A 16666-nucleotide genomic window follows, 5' to 3' on the forward strand; every position below is an offset into this window, starting at 1 on the left:
ATCTTTTTATCAATGCTATTGACTTAAATCTAATGAGTAAAATAAATTCACTAATCAGCAAGGATAATGTACATACTGTATTTGATTATATTACAAGTACAAAAGCTACATAATAAACTTTGATTTAAAAGATCACCTATAATATGTGTACTTACCCAGTAGTGAGCAGAACTAGATTTCTTTTTGCTTAAGGAGGCGGCAAGTGACTTCTCTGCCGTGAACTGGGTGATCAATTACTTTAAGTTCAGTGTAAAATGAATCAAATAACTGGACTCTGGTTAAACCATAGTTGCTTTACTGTGGCAGAGGTTAGTGAAAAATGGGACTTTGAACATTTGAAACATTGAAAACAAGTGTAAGTAGAAACTAGCTATATGAACCTAGGTCCCCAGAGAAGGGCTCAGGCAGAGGGACATGTGGTTCCTTGTACAGGAGGCGGGGTGGCTCCAAGGCTGCTGACTCGGAAGCAGTACTAACAGGCGGAAGTACGAATTGGGTCTTTGAGGAAAAGAGGGATACTTGTTGCATGAGGAAGTCTTGGCATTACATAATTTCTTGAAAAGTTTTTTCTTGTGTTCCTGTGTCGGCATCTTGGAGGGTGAGTGCATGTTTTAATGCCACTGGGGTTGCTGGGTCCATTCTGGCTGGAGCATCATCTCCTGATTTTATTGAAAAAAGAAGAATGGAGATTCTCTTTGAGATATGCTGGCGGGTTGTTGAGGCAGGGAAAGTGTGGCAGGCAATGACGAGGACAGGCGACTGGCTTGACATCTTGGGAAATACACGAAGGTCAGATATGAGAAATTGAGTAGGTCTGAGCCGTTGTACCGTAAGAGAGTCTTAAAGGAAGACTCCCCCCAAAATTATAGGAATGGGAGTACACACTAAACGTTAGTAGATGAGGGTTCAGTATTTCTTTTAATGTTATAGTTATCCACAGATTTCACTATGAAACATCTCTAAATTGGAAAAGTATTATTGAAATTCCTCTCTCGCTCAGACATTCCAAATATCCCGGCTGGAAAATTGACAGCCAATCACCGTTTGCCACGCCTGCAGTGCTTGCTGTTGTGACACCCCATTGTCTGTGGATACGTTTCACCGAACAGAGAACGTCTACTGTCTGGCATATTGTGGCCGATTTTTGTGAGAAATAATTACAAACAAACGAAACAAAAATAGCATGATGTACAATGTTCAAGGCTGTGCGCTTGAGCCAGAATACACACAGCCGGAACTTGACGTGTTGAAGAGGGGGCATGGCATTAACGACGAACAATAATCCCATTAAAATGGACCCTGAATATTTGTTTGATGCTTTTCTGAGGAGTTGGTTTTGATGTAGAGAATATACAGCAGGGTTGGCCAGTCTTTTTTACCCCAAGTTCTACTTTTCAAGCAGCCAGCCTCTCGTGACCGACCACCGAGAAAGTCGGGGGTGATGCACGCACGTGTCGCTGTAAATAGCCGGGAAGTGTTGCTTGCCAAGAGCCAATAAAGTGAGTGTAACAGAGAGTCAATGCTCCATGTTTTACTATTCCCGCCATTGAGCAAACAAAACAAAAATAACGTACAATATTCAGGCGTTTCAGCAACTTGGCTTCTTGTTCCCGAACTGGTGGCAGTGAACAAGGAGGCTGTGGCTAGCTCGATCGGACTTCATTAAATCCAGCTGAATTTTGGACCAAATGTTGTGAATACTCGACGTGGGACGCACCTGGTGAGGACTTCAGTGGACTAAAATTATCATCTGTGTAATCTTAGTAACCAAGGAGCCGTATTCGTTTGCGCTGAAGCTGCTCGGCCTAATTTAGCCTAGCCTAGCTCGCTAACAACAAGACATGTCCGAAATCAAATATTTGCTTAGGAGGAAATCATCAAACACGAGTACATACACGACCTGCAAAACCTACGTATTGTATACAACGAGAACCGTGAGTACTCATAGGAAGTTGGGCAAGTGGAAACGTCAATTTAAACTTGCTTCTCGGCACAGCTTACTTTAGCTTTGCTGGCTATCTACGCGACGCGTTTGTGATAAAATCGTTGCGTGCGTTTTCTCAGTTTTGTTGCAGTTTGGTGCACAGCACGTCGGCATCTTGGGTGAGCTAAAATGAATGGTCTGTAATGCTAAGCACCAGAGACTTCAAGGGTGGGGTCAAGGACGTTTCTTCCGTGTTTCTCTGTGAAAGCTGGCACATATTCAGATTTTGCTTGGATTTCAAAAACGTTCTTTTTTTGTTTTTTAATGTCCAAATTATATGTAATAATAATAATATTACTTCACATTGGAGGGTTTATTGTACATATGAATTTTGCGGAAAGTCTTCCTTTAATACTCCCTTGAGAGTTTCAGGCATTTATGCAGGTAATGATGAGGGCTGCTTGATGACGGGTGCGCAGCGGTTCTGATTACTGTGGTGGGAGGGGGAGAGCGAGAGAGAGAGAGAGAGAGCAAATCGCCACCTAGCACCCAAGAAAATGACTACAGGCACCCACCGCTCATGACAGGAGTAGATTTTTATTTATTTTTTTAATTACAGTGAAATGTTCATCCCTAAGGAGCAACAAAAAGCAGTTTAGTGCGACGCGGGAATACTAAGGAGTAATAATGATGATAATGATAATGTGTACTTCAACACTGATGTAAAGTTTAAAATAACGTCCTTTAGTTTAGACACCGAATTGTAACACAATGAATAACTAGGGTTAAAATTGTTTATTGTGGTTTGCAACAGCACAGACAAATTAGAATTAGCAAGGCATCAACTTTGGGCTTCTAACATATACACATTAGTAAACCCAAGTTGCTTTAATCAAAATTTGTGTTCAGTAATTAAATAACTAAATACAATTTATGATTCCTAACTTTGGTGCTGTGGCACACTAGTGCAGTGATTTCCTACCATACCAACAAACAAAAATATCACAAAAAGTGGATACATTAATGACTGTATTTACTTCCTGCCGGCTCATAGAAATGCATTTATTTGTTGTCTGTCACAATGCTCCTCGAGCATAAATAGATGTACAAAGATGCATTATTTCTTGTAAATGAATTTTTGCAAGCAATTATGTAACATAATTTATCACATCACACTGGTTGAGAATCGCTGTACTCATGCACCTTGAGAGAACTGAAGGGGTGCCATGGGAACTAATCCAGTTTCACATATGTCAGAATATTATTTATCAATTACAAATCTGTTTATTGATCAATGCCAGCTATCCTTCTTATGAGAGGATTTGGGTCCATAGACTGGAAATGAACCCTTCATATATTTACAATCTCTTTATTTTCCATATAAATGGCTCTACTGCAATCAGAAATAATTTGCTTTAGAAATTGTGGATGACACTTTCAGGATTGGTCATGGGCCTTCAAAAAGGGAAATAAATGGCACCTCCTTGGGGTCATTAAGTTAAATTATGTTAATTGTCCTGTTGATGTTTCATGTTGGCCAAAATTAAAATAGCTGTGTTTGATGTATCTAATCATTTGACTTTTACCCATTACAGCTTCTGGACGACCCTCAGTTTCGCTGTATCACAAAAATCAAGACAATTGGAAGCACCTACATGGCAGCATCAGGTGTGACTCCTGACGTCAAAAAGGGGTACACCTGTATGAAGGTTAGTGTAGTCACTTAACATTGCTTTGTTATGTGTATCTGATCAAACTACCACAAACAAAAAAAGCATTTATACGTACTTGGATGTCGTTCAACAGAAGGAGGAGCAGTCAGACAAAGAGTGCTGGCAGCACCTGGCAGACTTGGCAGACTTTGCGCTCGCCATGAAGGTTACCCTCATGAACATAAACTACCAGTCATTTAACAACTTTATGCTACGCATCGGTATGTCTTTACAGTTTAACAGCCTTAATAGGTAGCTTGTAGTATTGATGTATTATTATTAATTTAAGAAATATTGCAGATTTATCTAATTACAAATCGAGCTAGCTACCCAAGTTTCCAACAGATGATATCGGTCACATATTATTATTATTATTTAAGTTGTCCATAATGGATTTGACTGACCAAATTAATGCCTTCAACCAATAATTTCTTCATGGAGATTGTTATTTCCCAAATAGATTTGTAAAATTAACTTCTTGGGTGAAATTAACCATCTGGCCTAGTATTACAGGACTTGAATGGTATCATTCAAATGACCATTTGTTAATTCTACAAATTCTGTATAGATAGTTTATATCGAGTTAATTTGTCTCAGTCACTTCGAATATATGCCTTAAAAGCATTACCATATCTCTGGGGTCTGCTAATTGAATAGTACCCTGCAGAACAGGGGTGTCCAAACTGCGGCCCACAATCCAGTTTGTATTGGTCTGGAGCAAATTCTGAAAATATCATTGAATATGGCCCACACAAGAAGATTGATCTCAACTTGGTTGGACTTCTCAGTTTCAACACTAGATAGAGCCAACCATAGAAATGGTGGTTCTCCACTCAACAAAATTATGGTAAACCAAGAAAAACTTTTGCCATTAGTCAGCAGAAATGGCAGCAGTATCGAAGACACTCAAAATAGCAAGTGAAGAAGATTTCAAACACTGTGTGAAAATGAATATTTCATCAGAGAAATCAACAGAATGTGTGTCTGTTTGATTTGCAATAAAGGTGTTGCTGTGAAGATAGAGGGTGTCTGTCGCCACTATGAGACCAACCATTGAATAAAGATAAAAATTCAACCAAATGGCAGCTAGGCTGCAAGCTCAACATTTTTTTTCCCCGTGCTAACAAAGTACCAGGAAAACGCCACAGCAACTAGCTATGAAATTACTAAACTTATCGCCCTGCACGGCAAACTGTTCTTAGGTGATTTCATAAAGAAGTGCCTCCTCAAAGTCACAGAAATTATATCCTCAGAAAAAGAGCAGGATTTCAACAACGTGGGCTTATCCAGAAATAAAATGATGTGGAGAAGTTAGCACTTGTCTACTAACTTGAAACTTCAACTGGGAGACAAAGCTTGTGCTTTGGATTTTTATTGAATCACATGTGATGAGAGCACAAATGCCACAGACACCGCGCAGCTGTCAATTTTTTTGTGAGGAATAGATGATCATTTTTGCTGTCGGGAAGAACTGCTTGATATGATGAGCCTAAAAGGCACAACAACGGGTACAAATATTTTTGAAGCTATGTTGGAGGGAGTTGAAAAGATTGGGCTTAAATGGGACATACAACAGATGGAGTTCTGGTAATGATGGGCGAGCTCAAAGGAAGTGATCGATGGTGTGCGCCAAGGTGAGACTCTTAGGATGCACCGTATAATCCACAAAGAAGCACTGTGTGCCAAGACTGTCTATCTTGGTGATGTGATGAACACTTGTAAAAATTGTCAAAATATTTCGAGCTAGAGAACTGTACCACAAAGAATTTCAAGCTTTCTCTTCTGATGTGGATGCTGAATACGGGGACTCTATCCCTGTGATGTCCGCTGGCTGTGCTGCAGTGGTTTTATTCGCTGAGATCAGAAATCGACCAATTTTTGAAAGGGCCGGGCCGACGTCTTTATGAGCTGAGTGACCCTCGGCATTTTTGGTTGATCTCAATCATCATTGAATACACTGAAGAGGAACCTACAAGGCAAAGGACAGCTTGTGCTACATCTGTATGCGCACATAAAAGCCTTCTGTGTCTGTTTGAAACACAACTACGAAGCTTTAAGCTGCACTGTCTGAAATCAAGTCTGCTTTTCCAAAGGCCGACCTTTCTGCTAAAAATGAGAAATATGTGTCTGTGACTCCATCTCTCGTGACAGAATTCAACCAGCGTTTCCAAGATTTTTCTGTCATTGAGAAACAAATGAAGCTGTTCTCGACCTTCTTTCCTGGTTGATGCAGAAAATTTGGAAGAGAGTCTACAGTTAGAACTGATTGAAATCCAATGTGATGGCAGACTTCGATGGTTTAGATATATCCAGATGAGAGAGAGTGAGTACATTGGTAGAAGCGTGCTGAGCTTCCAGGCAAATGAGCAAGAAGAAGACCAAAGAAAAGGTTGATGGATGTTGTGAAGGAAGACATGAGGACAGTGGGTGTTCGAGAGGAAGATGCACGAGATAGGCTTACATGGAAAAAGATGACATGCTGTGGCGACCCCTAATGGGACAAGCTGAAAGGAAAAGAAGAAGAAGAAGTGATGATTCTCTGAAGAGTCAACATTATGTTCTCTCCCTCCCTGACTTCTATCAGAGTTTGGCTCAACATCTGTGAACAAATGTTTTCTCTGTTAAATCAGAACAAAAACAGCCCGAAAACCAGAATGACAGATAGCCATCTTTGTGAAGTCCTTCGTGTCTCAACCACCAAACTTTCTCCTCACATGTCAGCCATCCTTCAAACCAAAGGACAGCATCACTGCTCCCACTGAGTGCAATAATCTTCATGTTATAAGTGAGTTAGAAATACACACAGTATCATGTGTCAATATGTAGCCTCTAATAGCCTGGGCCTTTGTTTATTTTTATGTATTTGCCCCTCACAACAACAACAAAAAAAAACTTTGGACACCCCTGCTGTAGAATTAACATGAATGGCTGTCAGATGACACAAATACTGCGCATGAATCAAGCATGTTGACTTTTATCGTTGAATTAATGAAAGAAATTCAAAAGATAGAAGGCAATAAGGGGCTGATTATGGAAAAAAGATAAAGGTAGGATTCTCAATTCAGTCAGTTGTGATTGGTATTACCTTAGTTCTCTTTCTTCTTTATTTTCTCTGTCTCCATGAAGGTCTGAATAAGGGAGGCGTTTTAGCAGGAGTGATTGGTGCACGCAAACCTCATTATGACATCTGGGGAAACACAGTAAATGTTGCCAGTCGAATGGAATCCACAGGGGTGATGGGAAACATTCAGGTATAGCAGCAGTCTTGAATACAGTCCCCTAATTGTCACAATCGCCCATTCTTTCACGTTACTGAATTTAGCTCTACACAGTAGACTCACTGTAAAATAACTCATGTTTTAAAGAGACTCCTTCTTTTCCTGATAAACTTGGATTGTTTGAATCAATACGTTTATTTCATTGTACCCTCATGTTCGCTTCTTTTTAAAGGGGCAATTATTTGCCATTTCATATTGCATTTCAAATAAGATTGATGAAAATACAATTCTACCCTCCTTCACTGGGTTTGTACTGTATGTTACAGTATTTAAAAATAATAACTTGAATCTTATAGACCTGTCGAATATATCATGGGGCCCAAGTATGATTTACAGTATTTCATGGGGGAATCAAAATGGAATGTTATCGTTGTTGGTTTAATTTTTTTTTTTTTTATGTCCAAGGAACCAGTGCAGCACTGAAATTTTTTCACCAAAATGTTTGCGCTGTAAATCAGACCAGCGTCAAAAGACCGCTGTATCTGTTAACTGTTAACATTTGTATTTCCATATTTTTTACTGTTCATAGGCTTACTTCACTTAAATCTCCACACACAATTCACAACGTTTGTCACATAGCAGCACCATGATGGCACTAGCCATGGATTTCTTGGGGGTCTTGATGAGAAAAGATGAACAAATCCACAAAGAAGTTGTTGAGTGTGCGTGAGCGTATGACAATGGATTCGGTGACGAACGCACAGAAAGTGCGTCAAGGGTGTTGATTGATTCCCTCCGTCCAGCCCCCCCAAAAAAAGAGTGACGTTGCTCCGAGCCAATGTTGGGATGTGATGCCAGTAAGATGCTATGTGCTAGACATTAGGGGGATTGCATCACATTGACCAAGGCACAGGATGTGCGTCATGGTGAAAGATTGACATCTCTCTTAGCCAATATGATGCCAATAAGAATATCTGGTGGTGGCCAATGGGAGAGCAGCTCTATCGTGCCATTTTTAAACCAAGATACAGTACAGGATGTTTACGTTCGGTAGAATCCAGTGACACTTTTTTTCCTTTCATATCCTGAATTCCTTTCATAACGATAGACAAAAATTTTCTGGGGAGGCCATTTGCGACCTGCATCTTTCATTAGTAGAGACTTTCGTAAGTAAAGGTACCACTGTGTTTAGCTCCCTAGTTTCTTTCATTTCTTGTCAGTCCATTGTTTTTGCATGTTATGTTTTGTTTCCAGTTCTAGGTTTAAGTTTCTTTGTTACTTTGTTTAGTTCCCTTTTCTCGTTAATTAGGTATCATTTTGAGACTCCTGCCTTGCTTCCCCTGCACTTGGGTCCTCACCGTTTTTTGTCTTGCCTTCCTCACCTTCACTAGCCCCAACCATGACACTTCCCATTTACATATTATGGCTCCAGCCATGATCACTATAACCTTCAGAAACATTGGTACAGTGAAGAAAATGAGCATTTGAACACCCTGCTATATTGGTCTCATTGGCAAGGTGTGAGTGAGTCAAGACGCATCTCATGATGGGTAGGAGCAAAGAGCAGTCTAAAGACCATCGCAAACTAATTGTTGCAAAATGATGGCTTTGGTTACAGGGACATACAGTGAAGAAAATAAGTATTTGAACACCCTGCTTTATTGCAACTTCTCCCACTTGGAAATCATGGAGGGGTCTGAAATTGTGCTGTGAGAGAGATATTCTAAAAAGAAAAATCCAGAAATCACAATGTATGATTTTTTTAACGATTTGTGTGATACAGCCGCAAATAAGTATTTGAACACCTGTCTATCAGCTAGAATTCTGACCCTCCAAGACGTGTTAGTCCACCTTCAAAAGTGCACCTCCACTCCATGTATTATCCTCAATCAGATGCACCTGTGTGAGCTCGTTAGCTACATGAAGACACCTGTCCACCCCATACAATCAGTAAGACTCAAACTTGTAACATGGCCAAGACCAAAGAGCTGTCCAAAGACACCAGAGACAAAATTGTACAACTCCACACAGCTGGAAAGGGCTACGGAGAAATTGCCAAGCTTCTTGGTAAAAAAAGGTCCATTGTTTTTTTTCCTCACATATATTTCCAGAGGTGCTGTTGACCTGAAAATTTTACTCGATGTTTGGAGCAACCCAAGTAATCCATATACTGAAAGTCGAAGAAATGAAAACAGAAATTGACACAAGGAAAAGGTATTGAACATGGCAAATGGTATTTATTTAATGGAGTGTGCAAAAGCTTTAGTATGGAATGACAGCTTAAGATGCCTCCTTTATGGAGAAACTAGTTGCATGCATTGTTCTGGTGTTATTTTGGCCCATTCTTCCACACAACCAGTCTTCAATTCACTGTTATAGCAATCATTAGAAAATTGAAGAAGGTAAACATGACGGTTAATCTCAATCGGAGTGGAGCCCGATGCAAGATATCACCTTGTGGGGTCTCAATAATCCTTAGAAAGGTCAGAAATCACCCCAGGACTACACGACAGGACTTGGTCAATGACTTGAAAAGAGCTGGGACCACCGTTTCCAAGGTGACTGTTGCATGGCACATAAGGTTCCCCTGCTTAAACAAGGTTCGCACGCGGCCCTAAAAGTCCCTAAAAACCCCTAAATTTTTGAAGGTGCATTTAGGGGCTCCTAATAGTCCTTGAAAATCCGGAAAAAACAGTCAAGCCCCTAAAAAGGCCTTAAATCAAAAAAAATCAAAGGGAGGACCTCTACCGCCAAAATTCTCCCTAAAAAAAATTCATCTTTTATTTAAAAAAAAAAATAGTGATCCGTCTGGCATCCAAAACAGCCGGAAATTGTCAACGGTAGTCACCATGTTGACAACTAGTCGCCATCTTGTCGATATTCCATTGTTTGTTTCCGTGAGTAGGCATTTCACTTCGTCTTCGTTACGACGTACCATAGTTCTTTCATCGATCCAACTTGTATCACGGGGAAGTGCATTTTTCAAGAACCTTGGGTTGAAAGTAAGGAGTTTGGGAGCTGGGTTCGTCGAGATCCAAAAGATCGGCACATGTTTTACTGCCATCTGTGCAAGCAGATTTACCAGCTTGAAAAGATGGCAGTCAAAGCGCTGGAGTCGCATCCGGAAAAACAGGAGACACGCTGATTTGGCGAAGACTCTCTCCTCTTCCGTTGGTATGAATCTGTTTCTAAAATATCAAGATAGTGAAGCATCAACTTCAGGCAGTGGTACTAGCAGTGCATGCGCACCTACAGTTGTCCAGCCATCGACTTCAACCAGCCAGAAGTCAGGCTTTATGAACATAGTTCAATACACGAAGACGGACTCGTTAAAGGCAGAGATCGTGTGGACTTTAAAAGTGATCTGCAGCCATTACAGTTACAAATCTTGTGAAAATAATTCAAAAGTGTTTGCAGTCATGTTCCCAGACAGTGACATTGCTAAAAACTACTACCACTGTGGGGAAAGGAAAACTTCGTACCTGGCTACATTTGGCATCGCTGCCCACTTTTCATCTGTACTGCCTCAAAGCCAAAAAGCCAGAATAGAGACTGACATATCTACGCTTATTGAGAAGGCTGACAGGCTGTGTGAGGAAGCAGAAGAAAAGAGGAAGCTGAGGTTTATCACCGAGGCCTATGCACTCAGAGGGAGAGCAAAGGACAAGAGAGCCACTTTGGCAACTCTGCAGCAACAAATAGAAGAGGCACTGGGTAGGCTAAAGGAGCTAGAGTAGGGGTGCTGAGACAGACATCAGTAGAAGACATTTGTGTATATAGTTGCAATTTTAGTTAGAATCTGTTTTTCTGTAGTCTGTTATGTGAAGACATTGACAATGGTCATACCAATGAGAACTACCACAAGGGGCGACAGGTGATCACTGTCACATGTACTGAGGTACTGGAACATTTGATGAACCAAGAACGGTTGTTGGCACCATTGGGTGACTCTTTTTGCCTTACTCTTGATTTCCCACGATGGCCCTAAATTTTTCGTGTCAGCCCTAAATTTTTTCCGTGTCACCCCTAAATTTTTCGTGTCAGCCCCTAAGAATGCCCCTAAAAAACCCTTAAATTTTTTTGGTCAGACTGAGTATGGACCCTGTTAAACCAGCACATGTCAAGGTTTTGTGGTCAAATGAGACCAAAATTGAACTTTTTGCTCATAATTAAACGAACCATGTTTGGAGGAAGACGAATGATGAGTTCCATCCCAAGAACACCATCCCTATTGTGGAGCATGGTGGTTGTAGCATCATGCTTTGGTGGTGTTTTACTGCACATGGGAGAGGACGACTGCACTGCATTAAGGAGAGGATGACCGTGGCCATGTATTGTGAGATTTTGGGGAAAAACCTCTTTTCCTCAGTCAGAGCATTGAAGATGGGTCGTGGCTCGATCTTTCAGCATGACATTAACCCGAAGCACAAAGCCAGGAAAACCAAGGAGTGGCTCCGTAAGAAGCATGTCAAGGTTTTGGCGTGGCCTAGCCATTCTCCAGACCTAAACCCAATCCAAAATCTTTGGCGGGAGCTGAAACTATATGTTTCTCAGCGCCAGCCCAGAAATCTGTCTGATCTAGAGAAGATCTGTGTGGAGGAGTGGCCAAAATCCCTCCTACAGTGTGTTCAAACCTGGTGAACAACTACAGGAAACGTTTGACCTCTGTAATTGCAAACAAAGCCTACTGTACCAAATATTAACGTTGGCTTTCTCAGGTGTTCAAATGCTTATTTGCAGCTGAATTACACAAATAAATTGTGAGAAAAAATCATACATTGTGATTTCTGGATTTTTCTTTTTAGATTATCTCTCTCACAGTGGACATGCACCTATGATGAAAATTTCATTTCCCCTCCATGATTTCTAAGTGTGAAAAGTTGCAATATAGCAGGGTGTTCAAATACTTATTTTCTTCACTGTATGTCTCTCTAACCAAAGCCATCATTTTGCAACAATTAGTTTGCGATGGTCTTGATACTGCTCTTTGCTCCTACCCATCATGAGATACGTCTTGACTCACACCTTGCCAATGAGATCTTTTGTAGGCTATCAAATAGGACTGAACCAGCTGATATACATTTGCAATTACACGGGGCTGGATTGCTGTTTGGTTCTTGATTTTAGGTGGTATCTTTGCTTTCCATCCCTTTTTGCACCTCCTTTTCTTCATGTTTTCTATGCTTTTTCCTGTGTTACTTCACGCTTTTCCAAACAATTTAAATTCAGAGTTTATTTGTTCTACTTTCTTTGTACATATGGATTTCTTGGATTGTTCCCAACATCTTTCAGGTCAATAGCATCTTTGGAACTCCAGTACTGTATATCCATCCATCCTTTTATCCATTTTCTGTACTCCTTATCGTCAAAAGTGTCGCGGGTGTGCTCGAGCCTATCCCAGCTATCTTGGGGCAGCAGAAGGGTACACCCAGAACTGTTCATGTGTGTGTGCATGTGTGTGTGCGTGCGTGCGTGTGTGTATGTGTGAATGAGAGAGAGCGAGAGAGAGATTATTAGATAACTGTAATCTGTGTTGTGTGTGTTTCCCCTAGGTGGTGGAAGATTGCTACAATATTCTCAAAGAGTACGGCTTCCGCTTTGTGAGGAGGGGACCTATCTTTGTGAAGGGAAAAGGGGAGCTCCTCACTTACTTTCTGAAGGGAAGGGACAAACAAGGTTCCTTTCTAAATGGCTCTTCAGTCACACTTCCACATCAAGTTGTGGACAGTTAAAACCAACCTTGAACGTAATAGCAGCAAAGGAATGGTGTATTCAGAGAGGTTGTGGAAAGAACTTTTGAATGAGAATCAATTGCCTTGAAACCATGAAATGCCCTCATACCCTTGACACGTTTCTGTTGAATTGCATCTTTTGCAGGCTTTTTGCCGTTGATAAGTACAATTAAATACTGTGGACATGCTTTAATAGACATCAGTTTCAACAGGTTACTCATTACTTAAGTTGGTTTCACCTCTATGAGAACCAATTCCTTCTTTTTATGCCAGTAGAACGGATGTATTTGTATGTATTTCAGTGTCGAGAATCGTTTATGGGATGTGATATTTCTGGATTGGAATTTACTTTGTGTGAAAATGTACATAATATATAATTATGTACCAATAGTATAAACATTTGGCTCTTCATTCAAGTGATTAGATGACTGCAATAATGGTGCAACACTAACCTTAAGAAAGGTGTGATTTCTAAAAACAAACAAAAAAAAAACAGACTGGAATCACACTGTGACTACTATGTGCTGTGCGCCTTGAACATAAAACTATCTGCACTCAATATACAAAAAGTAAATAAATAAATTGATTTGAAGCGAGCTGTCCTGGGGAGCAGGGGGAGCCATTCATGGGTGCGTATGAGCGTTTGTCCGTATTGCTCACTTTCCTCAGTCGATATTTTGTTTCCCCCTTGCCCTTGACTGGAGAATAGGTTAATTCAGTCATCACCCTCTCATCCTGTCTACTCATGGATCTCTTAAGCACACACTTCTGGCCTGGGCCATGAAGATGGATAATGGGTAAAAAAAAAATTTTTTCTTTGAAAGAGTAAAGCCACACACCAGAGATATACTGTGTTTTACACATTGTGGCTAGATAGAAGTGCCTATCACAGATGTGACCATGAGATTTTAGATGAAGGATTCCACTACTCCAAGTCCACTAGTCCTGTCGACTGACTATGCTGTTAAATGATAAATGCAGTTTATTAAGACAGCATTGGTTTTTGTTCGACCCTAGTCCCTTCCTTATCTGAAATAGATGAGGGCCGTTATGACTGTGAAAACGATATACTATATAATTGTTTAATCGCCCCATCATATTATTATAAATGTACAATAAATTGATGGATAACTAGTTGGGAAAAAAGCAGTGAAGGATAAGAAGTTTGTACAGCTATCATTGAAGTTACTGTAAAAAGTGTTTTGCAATATCGCCATGTTGTTATTTATTACATATGCCAATTTGAAATTTTGGTCCAGATTTCAGCAAGAGTCATGGAAGCTGGTACTCATAATTTGTTTTTGTGGACTATTTACAATGATTTTGTGGGCTGGATATGGCACCAGGCCTTGAATTTGACACTTATAAAATAAGGCAATCAAAAGTGCTTAAAATTGGAAGAATAAACCAAATATAGTAAATAAAGAAATGCAAACAGTAAGGTTTGAGTGAGAACATTGGGAGTTTCTGTATTAATATTGTTAAATATTTGTGTTTTTCAAAAATAATTTCTAAACACTGAACTAATAATAGTGTTTCAAACAAGTGTTACTAATATCTGTTTACCTCGTTATTCTCACCAATTTCCTACTTCATTGAAAAAACACTCACACACTCACACAGCACACACGAAGCCACAATGAATAAGTGATTTGATTGGCTGAGTTGTCAAATGAAAGAAGGTATCGAGCACGCCATACAGTATGTTTATTTTGGTTATGCATACTAGGGCTTGAGCATTTATTCAGCTAATACTTGCTCTTTTCCCAAAATAAAAAACACATCTTTTTTGGGGGGGTTGTTTTTCTTTACACTAACACATTTCAATGTAACACAAAGATCATGACTTTCAAATAAAGTAAAAAAAAAATCTGTAAACTTTGGCAGGAAAATCTGATTTTTTTTTCTCATTTTTTCTCTGTTGTAAAATTAAACAAATTCGAGTATTGTAAAACAGTCCAATATTCTGTCTGTAATTCCGATCTTTATTGTTGTAAGTGCGAAGGAACCCAAATGAAAAGTTATTTTATTCCATACATAGTTTGAAATTAATTGGTTATCTGAATTTTACTCTGATAAAGAATCTGCATTCAAAAAAATCCATTTCAGTCAGATGTGCTATAAAGTAGCTCCTAAAAAGCTGTGCAGGTTGACATAAGACCAACTAAAACCATCCAAAGTTGAGTCGGTCAAATTTATTAAAATCGGAAATATGTCCACCTCTACAGTGCATAAAAAGACGTCTGGTTTTGTATCAGGGTTGCAGTCTGCCTCTGGTTTAGCTCATCAAACTTAATATTTTTTTCTGCACATGAGTAATAAAGTATCCCTGACAAGTGGGGAATCTGAAAAACAAAAGCCATGCAGTCATAAGCTATTTTTTCATTTAACATCACGGCGATAATATGGACAAAAATGTCATTCAGAGGGACAAAGTAAGTCAACTGATGTATTTCCACTACATATTTCCTCTATGTATTATTTTGAACTCAATATCTAGATGTAGGTTTCAGATTTCAGGTGTTGAGTTTACGCCCAAATACTTAGGTGGGAATGGGATGTCATCTAATTGAAATAATTGGCTACCCTCTGTGTTTCCGTTTCGTTTTGACCAGTCATGTCAATACATAACTACAATATTTTTGATATTAGACAGCTCGCAAACAAACAATTCAACCACTGGTTTAAAGTGATGTATTAATACAAACAAGGGAAACAATTCGGAGCTACTTGCACTTTACTTGAGTATTGAAATTGATTTGTGCCATTTATCTACTTTAGATTATCGACATAAATTTGACAGCTTTAGTTACTTCTCAGGTCAAAATTGTGCACAAAAACATTCATTGTTTACACAATAACATGTTTTTGTTTATATATTCTTGTTTGTCACCTCTTTAATAGAATATGTATGATTACTGTCATGTTGAATTTATTTTCATGTTCTGTAATAATATTTCCACTCGTGTTTTATAATATTCTGAGGAATTTTACTCCAAAATTGGACCACACCAGGTATATAGACTAAAACAAACAAAGTATTGGCTGAGTTGTCAAATATATGTGTAAATGCATGTATGTGTGGCTGGGTGTGTGTGTGTGTGTATATACACATTCCACAAAGGAGAATAATTAGTAAAAGTCAATTTTGAGTCATTACGTTTAGGAAACCTCTGCTGAAGAATGGGATCAAAGTGCAATAGTGTACTCTACAAACCTTGACATGCTCTTTTAAGAGAAGGTTGTCATTACTACCCCTTTATTCATATTTCATCATTTAAAGTGAAATTGTGCTCAATTTAAAAGAAATTATTGTGTGTTGTACATAAGAGTCAAAACAGTATTTGTGGTTTAGATGAATTTATGACCAAGAACTGGGACAGTTTTTACATGTATGAAAGTGCCAATGATCATGAAATAAGTGGACATTAAAGCCAAAACATGGATTTGAGATTGTTTGCTGATTTATATTTTGAAAAGGGAAACAAAATACCACTTTAAATACTCAACGTCTCTAACTTAAGTGTCCTAAATTTCTCTTACTTGCCCCTTGACTTGATAGGAATGAGCCAATTGCTGTTTCTCAATTAATTTATATTGTCGACATCTATCACCTCTTTTGATCCCTAGATTGCTTTTTGAAGTACTTATACTGCTCCTGTAAGTGAACGTTTCCTTGTTCATTTCAGTTGTCACAATAAAGTGAGTTGATATTTTTTTTCTAAATGTAAGACTCTCTTCATTTTATTGTCATCAATATGACATTTTATCAAACAAAAATAAGCAGTACTTTATATTAAAACTTACTGCCAACCATTGTTCCCTCTAATTTTTTGTGTCTGAGCAAACACACGAAGGCAATGAGCGCTCCTTTTGACCATTGTGGGCAACATCAGATGTATGCATAGTGGTCAATCAGTGTCATCCATTGAAGTTACATATCTGATTAAAAGGTTCAGATTACATTCCCATCAGAACATTATTAAGAACAATTTTGTGTTTTTGCAAACTTACACTGAAAATGTCAACAAACAAAAAAATGCATCACAATACAAATACATACCAAGCCAACTATTAACT

The 16666-nt window shown here is 39.1% G+C and overlaps 1 protein-coding gene across 2 annotated transcripts in view; it reads left to right on the top strand.

Annotated features, from left to right (window-relative positions):
- The window catches only part of adcy3a (adenylate cyclase 3a), a 67520-nt gene extending 51162 nt beyond the window's left edge, over positions 1-16358 (top strand). Inside the window, exons 18-21 of one of the 2 annotated variants that reach the window (XM_061819512.1) lie at positions 3520-3633; positions 3731-3857; positions 6763-6887; positions 12407-16358. In XM_061819512.1, the coding sequence (XP_061675496.1) occupies positions 3520-3633; positions 3731-3857; positions 6763-6887; positions 12407-12586 (546 nt within the window). In that variant the 3' untranslated portion in view covers positions 12587-16358. Of the gene's footprint in view, positions 1-3519; positions 3634-3730; positions 3858-6762; positions 6888-12406 lie in introns of those variants that run through there. The other variant, XM_061819513.1, reaches the window with a different exon arrangement.
- The last annotated feature ends 308 nt before the right edge of the window (positions 16359-16666 follow it).

Source organism: Syngnathoides biaculeatus, chromosome 5 (assembly GCF_019802595.1).
Source record: "Syngnathoides biaculeatus isolate LvHL_M chromosome 5, ASM1980259v1, whole genome shotgun sequence".
Taxonomy (NCBI): domain Eukaryota; kingdom Metazoa; phylum Chordata; class Actinopteri; order Syngnathiformes; family Syngnathidae; genus Syngnathoides; species Syngnathoides biaculeatus.